We start from the raw sequence: 23,431 nt of genomic DNA, 5'->3' as shown, positions 1-23,431 counted from the left end.
TCTGCCTCTGAAACTTCTGAAACTCTGTTTCAGAAAAAAACTTTTTTCCCTGCCTCTGAAAGCCTCTGAAACAGAGCTTCAGAAAAAAAGCCTCTGAAGCTCTGTTTGGGGGCTTCTTTTCTGAAGCTTCATTTCTGATGCTTTTTTCAGCCTCTGAAACCTCCATTTGAGAAGCCAGGCGGGGCTACATTCGCAGTATAAAACGCAGCCAGATTTTCACCCTCTTTTTTGCGGAAAAAAGGTGCATCTTATACTCCGAAAAATATGGTGTTTATTTCTGGTGACCATGATGTTAATGAGAGGTGTGGCTTTTCAAGGATTGCTCAAATCACATTAGTTGAGAAGAATCATGGAGACCATCTAATCATGCCATGGTCCCAGGTTGGGTTCTTTCCAGATGTATGGACCAAGTCCCAGAATCCACAGCTGTGGCTATCATGTCTGGGGGATTTTCAGAATGGAAGTCCAGTATCCAAGGTTTCCAAGTTTCAACCAGGCGTGATTAAGATGAACCGTTGCTGAAGACATCATGCGTGCAAATGCTTCGTACAATCGCATAATGCAATTTTATAAGCTTTCTAGATCAAAGACAGCCGATGCGGAATCACTCATTTCCTATGTTTGCATTTGATGTTTCCTCAGGGTTAGCTTAACCAAAGTTTGGTTAACCAAAGTTTGGTCAATTGTTGTCTAAATTCTAAAGGTGTTTATGGGTCCTCCTGACCCATAAAATACTGTTGTTAAATTTTGTTTAACAACAGTACAAATATTAGCCTTTGTGTTGAGCCTGAGTTCCACCAGTTGGCCACTTTTGTTCTATCTAGTGCATGTCTATCAGCTAATGCATTTTTGTGTTGGGTAGTAAGATGGAACAGCTAAAAGTGATAGAGTGAGAGGCTGGAGGCTGGAAAAGACTAGCTACAGGAGATACCAGCTCTTATTAACCTGGTTCGTGGTCCCACTTCTGTAAAAGGGTTGTGCGATTGAGCTTAAAAAGCAAAAAGAAGGGAATTTAATCCTTGAAACCTCTGTAGGCTCCATTTATGATCAGAAGTCACAAAGACAGCCAGTTTTGCTTGTTCTGCTTTGTTGTACCATAGAGGGACTCAGGAGGACTTGATGTAGAATGGAGATACTTACTGCATCTTCTTGAGAGTGCAACAGGGGTCTGTTGCTCTGAATAAACTGTATCATTCTACTCCGCTTCTACTTCCTAATGGACACGAGCATGGAAGAATAATAACAGAAGCTACTGTATCAGCCACTGCTGCTGCATGGCCCAATTCATCTCCGTAGACATGCAGAAATCTGGAGTTCTTCTTGACTTCTTCCAGAATAATATGTCACAATTCTGTATGTGCAGAATAAATTCTAAAGGTGTTTATGGGTCCTCCTCAGCACGATTATTCTTAACAACAGTACAAATATTATCCGTTGTGTTGAGCCTGAGTTCTACCAATGGGCCACTTGAATTGAGCAAACTGTTGGGTTTCATAAAGAAACGTTTCATTGGGAGAATAGATCGATGCACCTTGGGTGAGTGAGAGTTTTGAATTTTATTAGCATCACCCAACCAATCCAATATGGCTGGGATCATCTTGGCAAACTGAGCTTGGATCGGGTTTTATTTATCTTGATCGTTCTTGCCCAGGGATTTTCTTGGTGTGAAGATCATTTCCAGTAGCGGCTGCCTTTCATTGGGATGCAGAGACAAGTCATTGTTTTTGGGAATGTGGTTCAGACCTTCGCCTTTCAGAGTCCGGATGCTGCATCTTCTCAAGAGGGTCACCAGGATGGCCTTCATCATGACCATCGCAATGAACTTCCCAACGCAGCCGCGTGGGCCAAAGCCAAAAGGCTGAAAGTAGCGATGGGGGACCTACATTAAACAAACAAACAAAAAAAAATTAGCTTATTAACAATTTATTTACTTCCTCTTTAGGCCACTCACTTTGCCTGATGAGCCTGGCAGTTGAGAGTCATCAAAATGTAACACTGGTAGTCCTCAAATTAGGACCACAATTGGGATCAAAATTTCCATTGCTAAAGCAAGGCAGTTGTTAAGTAAGTCACGTTCAATTTTATGACCTGGTCCTATAGATTTTTTTTCTCCTTTGGCTGGAGTTCCACCCCATTTTGTGAGATTGGTGGACAAGGCAGAGAACTAGATGTAGCTAATCCTTGACTTACAACAGTTCATTTAATGATGGTTCCAGGTTACAATAGCATGAAAAAGATGACTTAAAATCATTTTTCACACTTATGACCCTTGTAGCATCCCCATGGTCATGTGATCAAAATTCAGACGCTTGGCAACTGACTCGTATTTATGACAGCTGGAGTGTCCCAGGGTTGTTTGGTCACTCTTTGCGACCTTGTGACAAACAAACTCAGTGGGGAAGCCAGATCCACTTAATTTCCCAGTAAGTATTAGCGTTAGTGTTGGGAGGTTGGGAAGTTAGTGTTACCAATGGTTGAGAAATTAGAGTTACTAATGGTTGGGAAGTTAGTATTACCAACAGTTGGGAAATTAGTGTTACTAACGGTTGGGAAGTTAGTGTTAGCAACGGTTGGGGAGTTAGTGTTACCAACGGTTGGGGAGTTAGTGTTACCAACGGTTGGGGAGTTAGTTTTGCCAACGGTTGGGGAGTTAGTGTTACTAACGGTTGGGGAGTTAGTGTTAGCAAAGGTTGGGAAGTTAGTGTTACCAACGGTTGGGGAGTTAGTGTTACTAACGGTTGGGGAGTTAGTGTTAGCAAAGGTTGGGGAGTTAGTGTTAGCAACGGTTGGGAAGTTAGTGTTACCAACGGTTGGGGAGTTAGTGTTACTAACAGTTGGGGAGTTAGTGTTACCAATGGTTGGGGAGTTAGTGTTACCAACGGTTGGGAAGTTAGTGTTACTAACTGTAGTGGTTTACTAAACAACAGTGGCAAAAAGGTTGTAAAATGGGGACAAACTCATGTAACAGCGGCCTCATTTAGCAACAGAAATGTTGGGCTCAGTTCTGTGTCCTAAGTCCAGGACTATCTGTATTATCTGGACAAAGAGCCTCCCTCTCTTGCGTCCGAGTGCTTACCCACAATGCATTCGTGTCGAGTCTTATTTCCTAAACAAAACACGAAGTGATGTTTAGAGCAAGAGAGAAAATACCTACATTCTTTTCAAAATTGTCAAGGGAGAATTCGTTGGGCTTAGGGAAGAACTCCAGCTTATGCATGCGCCCGATGTTCAGGATAATGTTGGTCCCTTTCTTCACGGGGTAGCCACCAATCACATCATCCTGCAAGGCTTTGCGCATGACCAGGTCCACCACAGGTTGGTATCTCATGCTCTCCAAGATGAAGTTCTCAACGACTTTGAGCTTCCCCATGTCCTCCGTTTGGACGTCCCTGTCACCTTGTGAGAAGGAAACCAGGAGGAAGCAGGTGAGATCTGTGTGCCGATCTTACGTAAGGAATGGTTGGAAGATGTTGGCATTGTTTAACTGTTTGTTTTACCGAGAACACTCCCGCCAACACCGACAGGACAAGCTGTTAGTATATAAATAGATAACAAATTCCATTCCCTTCTAGCATTGATGATGTTATCTAGTTGGGTAATGAAACTTCTGCAAGAAAACCACCAGGTTTAGGGAGCTTCAGGGACCCCACTGTTTTCCTCCTTCTCCTCCTCTCCTCCTCCTCCTCCTCCTCTCCCCCCTCTCCACAAACCCCATTCCCTTTTAGCATTGATGATATTGGGTAATGAAATGTCGGCAAGAAAACCACCAAGCTCAGAAAGCACCAAGGACTGCACAGTCCTCCTCCTCCTCCTCTCTGCAAATCCCACCCTCTTCTAGCATTGATGCTGTTATCTAGTTGGGTAATGAAATATCTGCAGGAAAACTACCAGGTTCAGAGAGCGTTAGGGACCCCAAAGTCCAACCCTGGGCTACAAATAGTCTCTTATATTAACATCTGCATTGTTTCGGATACAGGCAAATTATCTATCTATCTATCTACCTAACCTAACCCAACCCAACCCAACCCAACCCAACCCAACCCAACCCAACCCAACCCAACCCAACCCAACCCAACCCAACCCAACCCAACCTAACCTAACCTAACCTAACCTAACCTAACCTAACCTAACCTAACCTAACCTAATTTAATATCTCTCTCTCTCTTGTATCTCTCTCTCTCACACATCTATCTATCTATCTATCTATCTATCTATCTATCCATCCATCCATCCATCCATCCATCCATCCATCCATCCAGAGGTGGGTGTCACATACTGTAACAACCGGTTTGTCCAGAACCAAAAATGTGAGCACGTGTGTGGCAGTGATTATATAGGACATGAAAGCACCACGGCGGGTGGGCAGGCCCAGCCACTGGTTGGATCTACTGGTTCACCCGAATCGGTCCAAACCGGCAGCAGCCCACCTATCAATCATCTCTCTCTCTCTCTCTCTCTCTCTCTCTCTCTCTCTTCTATCTATCTATCTATCTATCTATCTATCTATCTATCTATCTATCTATCTATCTATCTATCTATCTATCTATCTATCTATCTATCTATCTATCTATTACCTATATCTATCTATCTATCTATCTATCTATCTATCTATCTATCTATCTATCTATCTATCTATCTATCTATCTATCTTTATTATGCCACCCATCTTCCCAACAAAGTGACTCCCGGATGGCTTACAAGTTATAAAACAAGTAAAAAAATAATAATTAAAACATTAAACTGTACAGATTAAACTAGTGTTAAAATGGAAGCTACTTCACATAGGCGTTTTTCCAATTGAGAGCTGGAGTCGCCAGATACTTACCCATCACAGTGTCTATCTCCTTCATCATGGCCTCCTCCACTTGAGGGTGCTCTGCGATCAGCACCAGCATGAAGAAGAGAGTCACCGACAGCGTATCGGGGGCAGCAATGAGCATCTCCAGAACACACTGGTTCACGTTTTCGCCCGTCAGCTCACCGCGGTTCTGCAAAAACAAAGCCGGCAGGGCCGGTGTATCCGTCTTAAATTTAGTGTGACACTGGACTCCCGTCGGTGCAATGTGGCATCACAACATTGGAAAGCCAAAGCCTGTAGAGCAATTTGCCTTGCAATGGAAGCAATAGGACAGAGATGTCCAACTTTGGTCACTTCAAGGCTTGTGGACTTCAACTCCCAGAATTCCCCAGCCAGCATGGCTGGCTGGGGAATTCTGGGAGTTGAAGTCCACAGTGTTATGGTCTGCCAGCGGCCTGAGGAGCTGGCAGCAGAGTCGGACAGTGAGGAGGTTGTTGAGGACCATGGGCCAGTCCTGGAGTCTGGGGAAGGCTCAGGCGAGGGCTCTGCATCGGAGGCAGAGAAAGGGCCATCTGGGAAGTACACGCTGCCTCCTGAGCCTCCAGAGTCAGACCTAAGCGAGGCAGGGGAAAAAGAGGAGCCTGTTCCCAGTGCGCGCATGCGCAGAGCTGTCAGAAGGCAAGAACAGTTAAAACAAAAGGGACGACTCGGGAGTAGGGCTTGGAGATGATTGGCCCCTCCCATAAGCCTTAAAAGAGGAGCAAAGGCACGTGGGCCTTTGCAGGAAGCAACATTGTTAATCCTGTTCAGTTTAAAGTCTGAAGCTCTGTTTGATTCTGGACTCCGTGTGGCTTTGCCAAGTAGGTCTTTGGCAGCGTGTCAAGGGAGATAAAGGTGGGTGATTATCAGCCTTATCCTGAAGGACTCTTTACAACTATTTGGGACTCATCTGTGAATGAACAGAATTCACAGCTGTTGCAATAAAAGAGTTTTTTTGGGACTACTCGTGTGTTTTACTGACTCAGGAAGCTTACGTCAGAACACACAGACCTTAAGGCAGTCTCAGATTCAATGATGGTACCTCCAGTTAAAAGGATCAGGTAGCAGATCATATGAAATAGTTCCACTTAATTTATGTAGGCACTACTGAAGACAGGCCAGTCCTCAAGTTACAACAGGAACGGAGCCTGCCCATCACAGCTGTAACTCATGATGGTTGTCAAACTGAATTTTAGGAGCTTTCTGGTATTTGTTGTTAAGTGAGTCACCATGAATCTGCAATCGTGAAGTGAGCCGAGGGTTTGTCACGAGTGTGATTTTGCTGAAGGCCATAGTAAATGTCAGTTTTTGGCAAAAATGTCATAAAAGTCAGTCACATGACTGCAGAACACTGCAAACGAACCACTGTAAATGCAGCCAGGTTGCCAAATGCCTGAAGTGTGGTCACATGACCTTGGGGGGGACGGGGCTAACCATCAGAACTTCAAATCCAGGTTGTAAGCATCCCCCTGATAGGTCTGTCACTACTACAAACGGTTGCTAAGCAACCGGTCATAAGTCATATGTCAAGGAGTACCCGTAGACACTTTTTGCCTCATATAAAAAAGTTGATAAAATATCAACTTCTCTCCTGATTTCTGTTATTGTTCCCCAGTGTTGGAAAGGAAGAAAATGCTATCCAGATTACCTGGGCAAAAATCAACTCTGATGCAAAATCCATATGTTCCTCCAGTTTATCGGTGGTGGAAAGCTTCTGTCGTTTTTGCTCAATTAAGGTTTCGATGCTTTCTTTCAGATCTTTCCTGGGAAAAAAAAGGAGAAATTGTTTTAGTGTCAGGTTTCGATGTCATCTCAAATAAATTGCACTCCCAAACAATTAATCTTTGCTGAAATATTCCATTTACTGAGTACGACAGATCTGGCCCCGACTTCGTCGTAGCCGATACTAACCCTCTGACCCCCAAACCCTTCCCTTTCCGTTCCCCAATTCTCATCTTCTCATTGGCCATCTTCCAAGTCAGTCTCCCCAGCTTCTGACCTCACCCCACAGGAATGTTCCCCCCTCCCATCCCATCTCCTAGGGGATATTATCTACAGAGAAAATAAGTAAGTGAAAAGTCAAGCCTCGTCTTTTTATGGCAGCATCAGAATGCTGACATCTAGCTCATCACTAAATATCATTGAATGTTCTGCTTCATCCCGTCATCCAGCGATGAGGCCATATTTTGGAGAAATAGAGTTCAAACATTAATATTGAAACAGGGCAATATGAAATTGTTCTGACCCAGCTCCCCAAACACGACAAATCCTCTGAAGTGAACTCAAAGATTCCTTTATTAGGAGCGTCGGCAGCCCCGGCAAAAGTTTCTCTCTCACCGCAGGCTAACAAGTCCATCCGACAGGGAGATGAATAGCTGTTTGCCACATCTATTCATCTCTGCCCCCTGCCTTTTATCCCCAGAGCAAGGATGGGGCTTCGCTAGCAGCAGTGGCTCTTCTGTCCCAAGGACCGGCCCATAGATTTCCACTGCTCTCCTCTCCTCTGCTTTCTGTGCATCTGCGCGTCAGGATGTTCCTCCTCTTCCTCATCAGTCACCTCCAGACCTGGGGACTGTTGACTCTCCATCTGAGGGCTGACGGATGGCCCAGGCTCTGTCTCTGTCTCTGTCTCTGTCTCTGTCTCTGTCTCTGTCTCTGTCTCTGTCTCTGTCTCTCTGTCTCTGTCTCTGTCTCTGTCTCTGTCTCTCTGTCTCTGTCTCTGTCTCTCTCTGTCTCTGTCTCTGTCTCTGTCTCTCTCTGTCTCTCTCTGTCTCTCTGTCTCTCTGTCTCTGTCTCTGTCTCTGTCTCTGTCTCTGTCTCTCTCTCTGTCTCTCTCTCTCTCTCTCTCTCTCTCTAACAGCTCCATTCCCTCTTTCCCCTCAGAGCTCTCAGGTTGCGTTGATGCTGGCCCTGACTCCCATGCCTCCTCCTCCTCCTCCTCTGATTCGGCTGCTGGAGGGGCTGGCGGTTGACAGGCCATGACAGAAATAATAAGTCACATTACCCCCCCACTGTGCTACTTACGCAGACTTCTCGTACTTCTTGTAGAACCAGGAGAACTTAAAGAAGATGTCAGGTTTCAGGAGAAGTGCTTGCCAAGCATCAAAGTAGTTCTGGATTTTGAGCACAATGGCATGTTCTAAAAACACAAGAACGAGAGAGTTCTGAGTCCAGATTATAAATCCAAGTTTGAAAAGGAACACTAATGTTATATTGATCAGGTCTTTTATGGATGTCCCCCAGACTTTAATTTTTATTCCATCATGACATTGTTGTTGCCAATCCTGGCCATCTTTTCCAGGGTTTACAAAGGGACTTAACACCAGAGAAGCCTCTTGGAGGCCGGAAGCTATCTCAGGAGCAACCACTACCCATACATCCTAAAAGAGGATTCCTTTTATCCCTTCTCCCATCCTTTTTTTTTTTTTGGTCCTCCCAACAAGCATCCTGCATTCATTACACGCTCAATGAATGTTCTGCTGCGTTTGTCTTCAGCAGTTTTGATTAAAGAAGCATTCACGTCAGGGGTGGGTTCTAAATTTTTTTACTACCGGTTCCGTGGGTGTGGCTTATTTTGTGGGCGTGGTTTGATGGTCATGTGACAATTCTTTAGGATTTAATAGAGGTACTGGTCTAGCAGGATTTTAACTGCTTGCAGAGCTGTATCGGTCTACTCATTTGTTTTTGGAGGCACTGGTCTACTCATTTGCTTTTGGAGGCACTGGTCTACTCATTTGTTTTTGGAGGGACTGGTCTACTCATTTGCTTTTGGAGGCACCAGTCTACTCATTTGTTTTTGGAGGCACCGTTCTACTCATTTGTTTTTGGAGGCACTGGTCTACTCATTTGTTTTTGGAGGCACTGGTCTACTCATTTGTTTTTGGAGGCACCGGTCTACTCATTTGTTTTTGGAGGCACCGTTCTACTCATTTGTTTTTGGAGACACTGGTCTACTCATTTGTTTTTGGAGACACCGGTCTACTCATTTATTTTTGGAGGCACCGGTCTACTCATTTGTTTTGGAGGCACCAGTCTACTCATTTGTTTTTGGAGACACTGGTCTACTCATTTGTTTTTGGAGGTCCAGGTCTACCACCATACTGCCTTTTAACACTGATCAGCTGTAGGGTGGCCCTTTGAGGCCCCGTGGCAAGAGTTTAAACAGTTTTTTTCCTTCTAGCCAATCAGCTGGGGCTCAGGAGGCAGCGAATAGATTGGGGGCGGGGCCAAATAAAAGGTAAGAATAAAGTGGTGGCAGGCAGCTCCCGAACAAAGAACCAGTTGCTACCGGCTCAGCGGAACCGGGCGGAATCGCGTGGAACCCACCATTGATTCACGTCTACTTCAGAAGATCCCGTGAGAAAATATTACATGTATATTACCATCCAGAGGGATGCCAAGAAAAAGCTTGTTTGAAGTGTCAAGCATGATGCGTCTCATGAGGTTTAGGGTGTTGACATGTTCCAACTCGGTGGTCTCTTTCTCCAATGGATCTAGATGTGCAATTGTTGATTTGACACAGATGGCTATCATCCGTACAAGACCCGGTCCAGAAAGGGCTGAAATTTTTACAAATGTCTTGATTATTTTACTCTCTCTAGCTTTCTATTTATAGAAAGATGGATTTGCTGCTTGGGGTTAACTGACACTCAACGGGCCACAATTGCTGCCTGGGTTAAGAAAAAGGACATATTTTCATCTCTAATAAAATAAAATTAAAATAATTGTTATGCAATGGAGTTTTAAATCAAAAATAATAAAACAGGCATCTTTGAGGGCTCCTTGGTACTCTCTGAGCTTGGTTGTTTTCTTGTAGGCATTTCATTACCCACCTAGATAACATCATCAGTGCTACAAGGGAGTGAGGTTTGAGCTAACCCTATTAGCATTGATGACGTTACGTCATTGGATAGTGAAATGTTTGCAAGAAAACTCAGGCTCAGACAGCACAGTTCAACCCCGAGCTACAAATATTCTCTTCTCTTCATGCAAACATGTCTACCTACAAACAGGCCAGCTAATTATCATCTCATTATATATCTTTGCCTCAAATATAAGAAGAAAGAAAAACTATTATGACCCATTGAGTGCCATAAAGACCTGCATTGTGCTTGAATTGGTGACTTTGTTCTCCTTCCTTGTAAAAAAAAAAAAAAAAGATTTTGTCCAGCTCTAACTTGCTGGCTATCTCACTTTACCTAATGGTAAAAACTAACCATGCTCCAAAGTCTATCCATCAAGTTTGCTTTAACCCCTATAATATTCTTCCTCTTTCTCATTCTCCTTACATACTTCTGTTCAGAAACAGGCCCGAAGGCAGAGTCACAGTGGGAAGACCCAACTTGATATATTTACCCTTTGTGAAAAATGGACGGATCTCTTTCCAGAGAGTTGGATTATTATTAAAGATGATTCCGTTTTCATGCATGCCAATGCACTGCAAACCAGGCTTGCTGCCGAACCGGGAACTGTAATGTCCATGTTTCATGACGTGGAACATGCTGGATGATCTAGATGTGGAAGAAGCAGAAGCAGAAGCAGAAGCAGAAGCAGAAGAAGAAGAAGAAGAAGAAGAAGAAGAAGAAGAAGAAGAAGTAGAAGAGGAGGAGGAGGAGGAGGAGGAGATGGAGGAGGAGGAGGAGGAAGAAGGAGGAGGAAGAGGAGATGGAGGAGGAGGAGGAAGAAGAAGAAGAAGATGATGAGGAGGAGATGGAGGAGGAGGAGAAGGAAGAAGGAGGAGGAGGAGGAGGAAGAAGAAGAAGAAGGAGGAGGAGGAGGAGATGGAGGAGGAAGAAGAAGGAGGAGGAAGAGGAGGTGGTGGTGGTGGAGGAGGAGGAGGAAGAAAGAGGAGGAGGAGGAAGAAGGAGGAGGAGGAGAAAGGAGGAGGAGGAGGAGGAAGGAGGAGGAGGAAGAGGAAGGAGGAGGAGGAAGAGGAGGAGGAAGAAGGAGGAGGAGGAAGAAGAAGGAGGAGGAGGAAGAAGAAGGAGGAGGAGGAGGAGAAAAAGAAGAAGAAAAGAAGAAGAAGAGCAAGAAGAAGAACAACAACAACAAGAAGAAGAACAACAAGAAGAAGACTTTTCATCACAAACTCTTGTCTGTTTGCTCAGGTCTCACTCCCCAAGGTAAACTAGGCGCTCATCACAGGAGTCCCCACACAGCCGGTTTTGGATACAGGTAAGTGCAGGGCGCACGTGGAGGCTCGGGGAGGGTGAAAAACGGGTCTACTGGAAGTTTGGGAAGGATGGAAATGGAGGCCATTTCCAGAGAGCCTCCAGTGCCTGGGGAGTCTGTTTTCACCTTCCCGGAGGCTCAAAGAAAGCCTCCAGAGCCCAGGGAGGGCAAAAATGTCCCCCCCTCACCGTGGTGCAGGAGACTAACTAGGCCACGCCCACCATGGCCACGCCCACCCAGCAACCAGACAGCGAACCCCTTGCTAAAATTTTTGAAGCCCACCCCTGCATGTAGGGCTTTAGATGCAACAACTGGAACCTCAAATTGCAACCTAAAAGTTTACCCAGAGCCAATTCAGGGCCAGTTTTTAAAACAAAATTCTTTTCAAGGGCAACCTTGAAAAGGGCATATTCTGATCGTCCAAGGATGTCAACCTTCCAATAAGGGTCTCTTGGCTAAACCTGCCACCTGCTTCCTTCTCCAACTTGCATGGGTTTTCTTTGTCCACCCAGAGTAGGTCATGGACAAAGGTAACGAAAATGAGAAATACATCTGACTCTTTTGCTGTGCTCCGATGAGCTAGAAAATTGGCTCCTTGGCATCTGTGCTTGGACAGCTGCAGACAGCCACCAAACCGAATTCCCTTTAGAGGGCGATAGAAGCTTAAAAATGTCAGCGCCATCATTTAAACAGAACCCCCCCCCCCGAAAAATCAGCAGTTAAATTGCAGGTGGGGAAATTAAGGGATGAAAAGTGCAGTTTTCGTTCTACAGTTAGTTCAATCGAGTGAGCAAGGGAAGGATCTCACAGGTTTTATTATTGCCCCTTTGGCCCCGTATTGATAGAGAACAAAGATTTACTTGCTAATGACGAGGGTCTCTTCTCCATTGATCCAGACTCTCATAAACTCTCCGTACATCTTGTTGTAATAATTACAGGCGCTGCCCACTCCCATCCAGAGAAATCTCCCGTGGGAAATAAGGGGGCCGAGTCCCATGCAGTAGCCGGGCCCTGAAAGGTAAAAGGAGGCAGAGAAAGGAAGGGAAGGGAAAGGAGGGAGGGAGGGAGGGAGGGAGGGAGGGAGGGAGGGAGGAAGGAAGGAAGGAAGGAAGGAAGGAAGGAAGGAAGGAAGGAAGGAAGGAAGGAAGGAAAGAAGGATTGAGGAAGGGGAGGAAGGTAGCAACGAAGGAGAAAGGAAGGAAGGGTGAGAAACATAGAGGGAAGGAAGGAAAAATAGAAAAAAGGGAGGCAGAGAAAGGAAGGGAAGGGAGGGAGGGAGGATTGAGGAAAGGGAGGAAGGGGAGGAAGGTAGCAACGAAGGAGGAAGGAAGGAGGAAGGAAGGAAGGAAGGAAGGGTGAGAAAAATAGAGGGAAGGGAGGAAGGTAGCCAGGAAGGAAGGAAGGAAGGAAGGAAGGAAGGAAGGAAGGAAGGGTGAGAAACATAGAGGGAAGGAAGGAAAAATAGAAAAAAGGGAGGCAGAGAAAGGAAGGGAAGGGAGGGAGGGAGGAAGGATTGAGGAAAGGGAGGAAGGGGAGGAAGGTAGCAGCGAAGGAGGAAGGAAGGAGGAAGGATGGAAGGAAGGAAGGAAGGAAGGAAGGAAGGAAGGGTGAGAAAAATAGAGGGAAGGGAGGAAGGTAGCCATGAAGGAAGAAGGAAGGAAGGAAGGAAGGAAGGAAGGAAGGAAGGAAGGAAGGGTGAGAAAAATAGAGGGAAGGGAGGAAGGTAGCCATGAAGGAAGAAGGATGGAAGGAAGGAAGGAAGGAAGGAAGGAAGGAAGGAAGGGTGAGAAAAATAGAGGGAAGGGAGGAAGGTAGCCATGAAGGAAGAAGGAAGGAAGGAAGGAAGGAAGGAAGGAAGGGATTATTTTATTCTATTCTTCCTCCAGTGCATATATAATTCAGGCTAAAAAAAAAAAAGACAACCAAACCCCCAAAAAACAGTCTTCAGGGTATCCCGGAGTTTCTCAACCTTGGCAGCTTGAAAATGTGTAGACTCATCTCCCAGAATTTCCCCAGCTGGCTTGCTGGGAGTTGAAGTCCACACATCTTCAAGTTATGCTTGGCTGGGGAAATTCTGGAATCTCACACATTATCCAGCGGCCAAGGTTGAAAAACACCGGGAGTCCAGCTTGCAAATTTGATTTAACCAGAGGTGCAAAAACCCACAATTTGTGCCAGACTTGACTGGCACCGTGGCTTGCGGGTACTGCCTTCATCTTTCAGTACGGCCAATGAGTCGATGCTCAGTGCAAAATAAATATTTTTAAGACCAAGTCACTAATTAATATCTGTGTAGAAATAAGTTTCATTGACTTCAGTGGGAATCCATCTTCATATAAAGCTGTGTCTGTAAGGAGGGGCATTTACCCAAGAACAAGCCTTATATTATTCCTGAGTAGACCCATATAAAACCACTCTGCCTATTACTCGCACAAAGGGAGTATAAGAATTGATAGCATATCACTGTAGGAGATTAGAGGCGCGCAATAAATTTTTTTTTTTTGCTTTAATTTATATGCCGCCCTTCTCCGGAGACTCAGGGCGGCTTACAATGCGTTAAGCAATAGCCTTCATCCTTTTGTATATTTATACAAAGTCAGCTTATTGCCCCCACAGTCTGGGTCCTCATTTCACCTACCTTTGAAAGGATGGAAGGCTGAGTCAACCAGAGTCAACAATAATGTGAAGTATCCTATAGCATCAACCGAGCGTAGAATGCTTTGTCAATTTAATGTCCCCATTTAAAGAATCAGATTAAATTTGTTCCGCAAATACAGCTAATGTGAAGAGTCAGATGTTTAAAAACTCTTTAAAATGTAATCTCTTTTGCGTTCCTGAAAGAGCTGTTTAAAATTATTTTGCTCTCCTATTGAGAAAAAGAAAAGAAAAGAAAAGAAAAAAGCCACAGCAGCTTTCTGGATTTAAGATTTAAAGATTTAAATCTTTACATCTCATGTAAATTTAAATCTTTAAATCTCATCTCTGGCTTTATACCTTGTACAAAACGGTGGTTGGTTTGACCGCAGCTTGTTGAAAAAGCTAGCATTAGCTGGGTTCACACAAAACATGCGGTGCCACAAATCATGGTTTATAAAACACAAGGAGTGGATTGAACCCGAACGAAATCGGTTGGATGCCACCCAAGTGTCACTTGCACTCGTTAGATAATTTTTAAAAAACAAATAGAAAGTAAAAACACTGAGCAAAGCAAATCCTCATAGCTTCTCATGATAGGTCCAAGCCTTTAGAAAGGGTGTGATGCATAAGCCAAAATAAAATAAAATAAATATTATTTTGAGTCACGCCGCCCCCTATTCTTTCTTAGTTCTTCCTTAAATAGGAAGGTTTTTTTTCCCTTGGTCCACCATTTGAAACTTGGTGGGGTTGGACTAGAAGTCCTCCAAGATCCCTTCCAACTCTGTCATTCTGTTTAAAAAAAAAAAAAACCTACCTGGTATGGAAGATGTTTCCTCGCAAGTCCAGATCAGGTAAAGGAATCCCATCAAGAGCAAGAGTGGTAGAGTAGCTACTGTCGGGACGCTTTCGGAGACCACCTTGGTGATATTATACTGCATCGGATTCAGGATTTCCAGAAGCATTTTGTCCCCTGTTCAGCTGTGGGTAGAAATGCAAAGAAAGTGTCTTAAGTGTGGAAGAGGCTGAAGAGCTCTAGAGCCAGCTTCGGCCAATATCTGTCTCCTCTCTTGTTGATCCTGCCACTTAATGAATCCTGCTCCGCGATGTGCTATGTTTTATAACAAGGGCAGAGCTTCAGATTAGATGACACAAGCAACGTCAAAACAAAAGTGGAGAAGATTCACTGGTCCTACAAGCCAAAACATTGCTGACCTTGGTTATGGAGGGCCCAGGTTGCTTGGAAAAAACTTCGTGCCGATGGAGCGTTCCTATCTCCCTCATTAACCTTGAATGACCGTCATAAGGTAGACCTAGGAGATGGTGCCAAGGTTGTCAACCAGAGCCAAAGAAATTAACGTCTGCTGTGAACTGAAGCCTCAACTCCATCTTTTTTAGACAGGGTTACTTTGAACATCTGTGGCTAGATTTCGGAGAATGTCCTTGGATTTCTGAGACAGTCTATTTCCAAGTCCATTTTCTGGGTGAGAAATACAGTAGACAGGATGACTTATTCTAAGGCACTTCTCTGCAGCTTTTGCTCTGAGACTTCATTTGTGGGGTGATTTGGGTGGAAAGGAAGGCATGGAAAATGCTAGCTTAGATGTTCTTCTTGCTCATGGGACAGGTTTCTGTTCATCTTAATTTCCCCCTCCTCTTCTGTTAGAAGAAAGTGGGAGAGCAGCATTTTTGATCACTTTTTCATACCATTGCAGAAATCTATGGAGGAGTATTGGATCCTCTAAAATCTCTACTACTTTCGGGAATGGAAAGCAAGTTTGCGATCAAAGCTGATGGAACAATCGCTCGGAATTTAGGAAACTAGATCCTATGACAGAGACCAGGGGTGTCAAACTCAATTTCATTGAGGGCCGCATCAAGATTGTGTTTGAACTCAGAGGGGTGGGGGCTGGGATGGGCATGGCCAGGGTGGGCATGGCCAGCTCGATCTCACTCATGTTGGGGGCACCTCTGGTGGCCCGAGCGCCCTGCCAGCGAAAGGAGGCTCCCAAGCTCTGTTTTTGACTGCAACGGCTTCCTGCAACCATCTGCCAGTGAAAACGGAGCTCCATTTTTGCTGGCAGAGGCATGGCAGGCCGGTCGTTCGCTGTTTCCAGAGCAGCCCCTGATGCCTTTAAATAAGTCAATTTTGGCGTCCAAAACTGACAACCTTCAGTTAGATACAGGAGACTGTAAACAGACATGAATATTAGTATGATCTTTCTTATCTTTTGATCTACGGCCCTAAATTATCAGTGGAGAAGGAATCAAATTCTTGGACCGTTTCACTACTTCCGGAATGGTTGCAATGCAGTCAAGGGCACATCGCAAGAAAAATACACAAGAAATGGACACTGCGAGTGTGTACACGATCCATGGTGATGATTCAGAGAAATGACTATGGCTGGGTGTGTTTCAGACCAGCAAAATCTTACGTGTTTGGCTAGGAGAAAGTTTCAATTGCCGATCATTTATTTTATAGACATGGTTTTGGAAAGAAAGGCAATTCCAAAGAACTTTTATGGTAGAAAAAAAAAATGAACGGAAGATTATTGAACGATATAATCAAAAGTGATGCGTATGTATGTATGTGAGGATCCTACAATCAGTGGTGGGTTCCTCCCGGTTTGGTCCGGTTCGGCCAAGCCGGTAGCGGTGACGATATGACGTCACCGAACCGGTTCTCCCCCCCGCCCATGTTATTCTTACCTTTTATTTGGTCCCACCCCCAATCTATTGCTGCCTCCTGAGTCCCAGCTGATGACTAGAGGGGAAAAAAACTGTTTAAACTCTTGCCACGGGGCTTCAAAGGGCCGTCCTACAGCTGATCAGTGTTAAAAGCAAACAAATGAGTCGGGTCGTAAGTGCGAGGACTGGTCGTAAGTGCAAGGACCTTCCAGAAATGACTCTGACCAGCTAGCCACGCCCACCTAGTCACATGACCTCCAAGCCACACCCACAAAATAAGCCACGGCCACAGAACCGGTAGTAAAAAAATTTAGAACCCACCCCTGGCTACAATATAGACCCAGTTCATACGACTTGCAGAACTTTAAAGCAAGGATGTGGTGGGATGCTTTTATGGCTTAGTCTGAAGGATGAAACTCGGTATACGTTGATAAGATTCAGGGGGTTGGTCTAGAAGACCTCCAAAGTCCCATCCAGCCCTAAGATTCTATGATTCAAATGATAGCTACATATTCTATGTTTGTAGAAAGTGGTCATCTACTTAAAAGGATGTCCAGGAGTCACCCTTTCCTTGAAGAGATGTTGAGTTTGAGGCTGAAGACAGTGAAACGGATAAGGAGAAAGTTGAATGTGAATCTGAGGACAGCAAAACTGATAAGAAGGAAACTGAGTCTGAATCTGTAGACAGCGAAATTGATAAAGAGGAAGTTGAACATCAGGAGATTAGATAGGACACCTAATATACATTGTACATGGTCATTGAACTATTGATTTGCAGGGCAGCTCACTTACATAGGCAGTACCATATCTCCTTTTTATTTTGACTATAGTTTTTAAGGTTGGCTCCATATCATGGGCAGGACATTTTTTTAAAAAAATCTGCATCTTGTCCTCTGCAGAAATGTTATCTTCAAATGGACTGTCCTCCATAAAGTGGGACTCTAAGTTGCCCCATAATAATCAACTCCCCCCTAGGGCTCCGGTCGGCCCCTGACCTTCGCACTTTCCGCCGCGAACTAAAGACATGGCTGTTTAAATAGCCCAGCCTGGACTGATGGGGTTTCGATTATTTTAATGAGTTTTAACATACGTTTAATCGTATTTTAATATGTTTTTATCTGGTTTGATTTTAATTGTTGTGAGCCGCCCTGAGTCCTATGGAGATAGGGCGGCATACAAATCAAATCAAATAAATCAAATAAAAATAAATAAATAATAATAATGATAAATAGGAAGATGAAGTTAAAGTTTACCCTGAAAATATTTAACAAATAGAAATGCGACAAATGGAAGTGTGAGCTGCAGCTAAGAACTTAAGAAGTTCTTAGCTGAGAACTAGTGAGAACTTAGCTGAGAACTTAGCTGAGAACTTAGCTGAGAACTAAGAACCTGGTGGACTTCCGGGTGCACTTCAAGGTGTTGGTGACCACCTTTAAAGCGCTCCATGGCTTAGGGCCGGGGTACTTACAGGACCGCCTTCTGCCACCAATTGCCTCCCACCAGCCGGTTCGCGCCCACAGAGAGGGCCTCCTCAGGGTGCCATCAGCCAGACAATGTCGGCTGGCGACCCCCAGGGGGAGAGCCTTCTCTGTGGTGGCACCTACCCTCTGGAACGATCTACCCCCAGAGATACGAGTGATCCCAGACCTCCGGACTTTTCGTCGGGCCCTAAAAACTTACTTTTTTCAGTTAGCTGGGCTGGCCTGATTCCATGTTGGTTTTAACGTTTGATACTGATTTTTAATTCATATGTTTTAAATTATGGGCCAAATTTCATTTAATTATTTTTAATAATTATTTTAACTTTTGTGTACAAATGTTTTTATTTTGGCTGTTCACCGCCCTGAGTCCGAAAGGAGAAGGGCGGTATACAAATCTAATAAAAGATAAAGATAAAAGATAAAGAAAGAAGACAGTTTTATCTCATTGGAAAGTCTGAATTAAAACATGCATGTATACATGTTTTATGACAAGAGTTGGAAGGGACCTTGGAGGTCTTCTAGTCCAGCCCCCTGCTTAGGCAGGAAACCCTATGCCACTTCAGACAAATGGTTATCCAATATCTTCTTAAAAACTTCCAGTGTTGGAGCATTCACAACTTCTGAAGACAAGTCGTTCCACTGATTAATTGTTCTAACTGAAAGGAAATTTCTCCTTAATTGTAGGTTGCTTTTCTCCATGGTTAGTTTCCATCCGTTGCTTCTTCTCCTGCCTTCAGGTGCTTTGGAGAAGAGGTTGACTTGAAAGAGAATATCAGAATATCAACTTGAAAGAAAAGAGACTGGACTGAAGCCACTTGTCCAAAACGGTACAAGGAAAAGAGCCTTGGTGGCGCAGCAGACTAAAATGCTATTAAGTAGCATCAGCTGACTGCAATTACGGCAAGTTCAAATCTCACCAGGCTCCAGGTTGACTCAGCCTTCCAATCCTTTCGAGGTAGGTAAAATGAGGACCCGGATTGTGGGGGCAATAAGCTGACTTTGTATAAAAAAGAACACCGCTTAGGGGGGCCCTGAAAGCCCTACTAAGCAGGTATATACAAAAAAGTATGAAGGCTATTGCTTAATGCATTGTAAGTTGCCCTGAGTCTCCGGAGAAGGGCGGCATATAAATCGAACCAATAAATAAATAAATAAGCAAATCTCCTGCTTGAGTAAGGGAATTAGACCAGAAGACCTCTAAGGTCCTTTCCAACTAATCTTATTCTGTTATTCTATTCTGTTAACTGGCATCAATGTTCAAGAAAATCCAGCTAATACAATCCTGTGTGGTCAACACTTAATATGTTATTCAAGGTCTAAATTGCCACTGCAACAAATGCAAACCCACACATATGGAAGTCATTATTTAGCAGCAAAAACAATTTCATGGCCAGTTTTCTCCTGATTTAGGTAGGTCCACTCGGTGCATTAGCTTCAGGAAGACATGGAAATGACTCACTCACTCGAGTGTATCTTTTTATGATATCTTCATTCAAAGCGCTGTCAGGAAATTTCATGAAACGAGCAAGTTCTATGTGGACAGAGCTGGCCTGTCCTTTGCTTCATGTACATGTCCTGCCAAAATTTCTCGAGGCCCGAAGGAACCATCACATGCAGTGGTGGGATTCAAATTTTTTTACTACTGGGTCTGTGGGCGTGACTTGGTGGGCATGGCAGGGGAAGGTTAATCTAAAATCTCCATTCCCTCCCCACTCCTGGGGGAAGGATGTTGCAAAATCCCCATTCCCTCCCCACTCCTGGGGGAAGGATTTTGCAAAATCTCCATTCCTACCCCACTCTGGGGCCAGCCAGAGGTGGTATTTGCTGGTTTTCCAAACTACTTAAAATTTCTGCTACCAGTTCTCCCAACTACTCTCAAAATTTCTGCTACCGGTTCTCCAGAACTTGTTAGAACCTGCTGGATTTCACCCCTGAACCAATGCCACTGAATATAAACAAAGGAAGAAAACAGAAAAAGAAAGGGACCAAAGCAAAAAGTGCAAGGGAAAAAACCCTCCAGTTCAATTGAAATAGAAAAGAAGGAAAAATGATAACAGCTTTTCCAAGGAAAGAAGGCAAAAAGAGTAGAAGGAAGAGGAGAGAGAAACCTACAGCTGGAGGCATTCTTGCCTCCCCAGCTTGAGATATCATTTCCCCAGTGATAATTTCCTCCCTCCAATCTCTGAAGCACAAATAATTGCAACAGTTTAGACTCTTTTCCAAAAGAGATCACAAAGCCACTATGAAGTAGGACTTCCCCAAAATGAAGGGGTACTTTAGTTCTTTCAGCGTCCCACCTCTTACTGAAGCAAAAAAGGGTGGGGACTGGGGGCTGTTAGCTGAACGGAAATTTTCCTAGGGGGGAAAAAAAAAACACAACATCACTAAAATCCATGCTCTCATTAGAGGAGAAACATCATCTGGCAAATATCTACCTCTAATTCTTTGGGGAGGGGAGCGTGGGAGAAGGAGAAACTGTCTTTTTTTCCTTTCTAAAAGATGCCTTTCCTTTGCATACTATCTCCCTATTTGTCTTTTCGAGTTAAAAAAAAACAACCTCCAGATAAGTTGTCTAGTTGGCTGTTGCAGCCAAAAGGAATAAACAGGCACTCAAAGAAACCCAACCCCAACCCAAACGCCCCTTCTTAATTATTTGGCTGAGATAGACATTAGAGTGCAATAATCATTGGCTTAGGAGATAATAAGTGTGTTACGGTTTTGTAAATGCCACTTGAACAAAGCTAAAGTTTTCTTTGGCTTTTGCATAGAAGGGGTGTTTTCTCTCTCTCTCTCATAGTCACTGAATGCACCAACTCAGAAAGCTCAAACTGCCCAAGGAGCTGTTGATCCAGTTCTACAGAGGAATTATTGAGTCTGTCATCTGCACCTCTATAACTGTCTGGTTTGGTTCTGCAACCCAACAAGACAGACACAGACTTCGGAGGATAATTAGAACTGCAGAAAAAACGATGGCTACCAACCTGCCTTCCATTGAGGACCTGTATGCTGCAGGAGTCAAAAAATGGGCTGTGAAAATATTTACAGACCCCTCGCATCCTGGACATAAACTGTTTCAACTCCTACCTTCAAAACGATGCTATAGAGCATTGTACACCAGAACAACTAGACACAAGAACAGTTTTTCCCCCGAACACCATCACTCTGCTAAACAAATAATTCCCTCAACACTGTCAAACTATTCACTAAGTCTGCATTACTATTAGTCTTCTCATTGTTCTTATCACTCATCTCCTCCCACTTATGACTGTATGACTGTAACCTTGTTGCTGGTATCCTTAAGATTTATATTGACTGTTTCCTAGTATGATTTGATTGCTTATTTGTTCCCTGTGACTATAATTGAATTGAATTGAATTGAATTTATTAAATTTTTATAAAATCATTAAGTGTTGTACCTTATGATTCTTGATGAACGTATCTTTTCTTTTATGTACACTGAGAGCGTATGCACCAAGACAAATTCCTTGTGTGTCCAATCACACTTGGCCAATAAAGAATTCTATTCTATTCTATACTAGCATCAGCTGAAAGGGAAGCAAGGCAGATGTGTAAAATCATCAAATGCAACATGTGGAATTCAATGGCATTATTATGGTCTGCAGAACTACCTTTGGAAAAGCCAGAATGTCGTGGTTATAATTTTAATTTCTTGGGTTACTGTCTTGGGTTACGGTTACAGTTATAGGTTATTGGATTATGGTTCAGTAACCCAATAAATAGATACATGCGAGAACTATAGGATCGGAACAGGAAGACCATTAACTAAAGAGGATCGAACATTTAGTTTTGGACAAGTAGGCAAAATGTCTGAAAAGAGCATCCCTCCAAAGTCAAAATTTCTCTAGGATCATCTCAAATGATCTAAGTGCCAGAGCTCACTGTAACAGCATTGCTAAAAAAGCATTAAGAGTTGCTAACCTAATCTTGCACATCTTCTTCTCTGGTAATATTGAACTGCAAATTAGAGCATACAAAACATTTGCTAGGCCAATTCTTGAATACAGCTCATCTGTCTGGAACCCACATTGCCTATCGGACATTAATACAATCGAACGAGTCCAAAGATATTTCACAAGAAGAGTCCTCCACTCCTCTGCTTGCAACAAAATACCTTATGCCACCAGGCTCAAAATTTTGGGCTTATACACCTTAGAACTTCGCCGTCTTCGGTCTGATCTAAGCATAGTACATAAAATCATCTGCTATCAGCCAATGAATACTTCAGCTTCAACCAAAACAATATAAGAGCACACAATAGATACAAACTCATGGTAAACCAATCCAAACTAGACTGCAGAAAATACGACTTCAGCAACAGATTGGTCTATGCCTGGACTGCTTTACCTGACTCTGTGGTTTCTTCCCCAAATCCTCAAAACTTTAACCTTAGACTGTCTACTGTAGACCTCACCCCATTCCTAAGAGGTATGGAAGCGGTGTGCATAAGCGCACCAGAGTGCCTACCATCCCTGTCCTAATGTTTTCTTTTATTCGTATCCTTTTCATGTATTTATAATTATGTTTACACCTGTATCTGTCATAAAATACATGCTTGACGAAATAAAATAAATAAAATTAATGAAGAATCCTTCATGGTCCAAGTCAGCTTCTGGAGAAGGTTCTATGGGAAACCTTTTCATTTAATCATATTAGCGGTTCCTTTTATTGTTATGATCCCCGTCATTATTCTTCTGCTTCCCTTTTTGGATCATCTGAAATTCATCAACATTTTAAGAAGATGCATAGAGGGGGAAAAAAATCCCTAGTTCTTTATCCTTCCCATGTAAAGAAATGCAGGGTAAAAATAAAAGAATGGGAAAAAGAAAGCGTTTGCCTCTGGAAGAAGCCATCAGATGCCCCACGAAGCTAAACAGTCAAAAGTTATGGAAATAGTCAACTTTTGATTCTGCTTTCCCCTAAAATGATCTGAAGCCAACGCAGGTAAAATTAGACGAGTAAGAACAAGGATGCGAGAGAAAGAAAGAGAAAAACACAGATTGAGATTAAGATGTCTACAAATCACCCCCAAAATCTTTGCTATTTTTACCGAATCAATTTTTTCATTTCATTCCTGCACAGGGGGAAAATAAAAAAAAAGGGCAACACAATAAACCAGAAAAGTTGTAAAAGTTACCTGGTCCTTTGCACACACTTCCTTATTCTAGCATCTGTAGCCGGTTACCTTTGCTAACGGTGCTATCCTTTTAAAGATCAGAAAAGAGTTTGTACCGATCACTCTTTATGTAGCATCTTTTTTTATATAGAGGTACTCCTTGTTGCTAAGGGACTGGTTGCTAAGCGATGTTGTTGGTGGGTTGTTAGGGTTCCCCCCTCCCCCGTAGGTCAGGGGGCTTTGCAGCCAAAAAGATAATTTTTTTGTAATTTAACCTGTACAGCAGAATGTACTTAAGCCTTAAAAAAAAAAAAATCCAGAAAGACGAAAAGAAAAAAAAAAAACACCATAGGTGAAAAGCAATCAACTTGTTTGAACAGGGAAGGTGATGCTTGAAAGGGATGAGATGACATGAATTTGATGAAAACTTTGATGTCTTTTTTTTTTTATTATTTGATTTATATGCCGCCCTTCTCCGGAGACTCA

The 23,431-nt window shown here is 43.5% G+C and overlaps 1 protein-coding gene across 1 annotated transcript; it reads right to left on the bottom strand.

The window, feature by feature from the left end:
- Window positions 1–1,537: 1,537 nt before the first annotated feature.
- CYP19A1 (cytochrome P450 family 19 subfamily A member 1) lies at window positions 1,538–23,056 on the bottom strand. Its single transcript, XM_087878237.1, has 10 exons — window positions 22,967–23,056; window positions 14,460–14,623; window positions 11,869–12,019; window positions 10,193–10,347; window positions 9,220–9,396; window positions 7,862–7,976; window positions 6,486–6,600; window positions 4,826–4,988; window positions 3,155–3,396; window positions 1,538–1,879 (listed from the first exon to the last, which is right to left on the bottom strand). Exons 2-10 carry the CDS (start codon window positions 14,605–14,607, stop codon window positions 1,625–1,627), a joined length of 1,521 nt encoding a protein of 506 aa, XP_087734363.1. The 5' UTR covers window positions 14,608–14,623; window positions 22,967–23,056; the 3' UTR covers window positions 1,538–1,624.
- Between the last annotated feature and the right edge of the window lie 375 nt (window positions 23,057–23,431).

The sequence above is a fragment of the Pantherophis guttatus genome, chromosome 13 (assembly GCF_059756535.1).
Source record: "Pantherophis guttatus breed Tessera chromosome 13, ASM5975653v1, whole genome shotgun sequence".
Classification (NCBI taxonomy): domain Eukaryota; kingdom Metazoa; phylum Chordata; class Lepidosauria; order Squamata; family Colubridae; genus Pantherophis; species Pantherophis guttatus.
The sequence above is the reverse complement of the archived record's forward strand: the minus strand, read 5'-3'. Positions and strand labels throughout refer to the sequence as shown.

Bases quoted from the DNA above. Each gene is read 5' to 3' on its own strand.
- CYP19A1 (XM_087878237.1), bottom strand. From the start codon at position 14,607: ATGCTTCTGGAAATCCTGAATCCGATGCAGTATAATATCACCAAGGTG. The intron at 12,020-14,459 runs GTAGGTTTTTTT...TTTACCTTTCAG, and splicing joins GGAAACATCTTCCATACCAG to GGCCCGGCTACTGCATGGGA. The intron at 3,397-4,825 runs GTAAGTATCTGG...CCTTCTCACAAG, and splicing joins GGAGATAGACACTGTGATGG to GTGACAGGGACGTCCAAACG.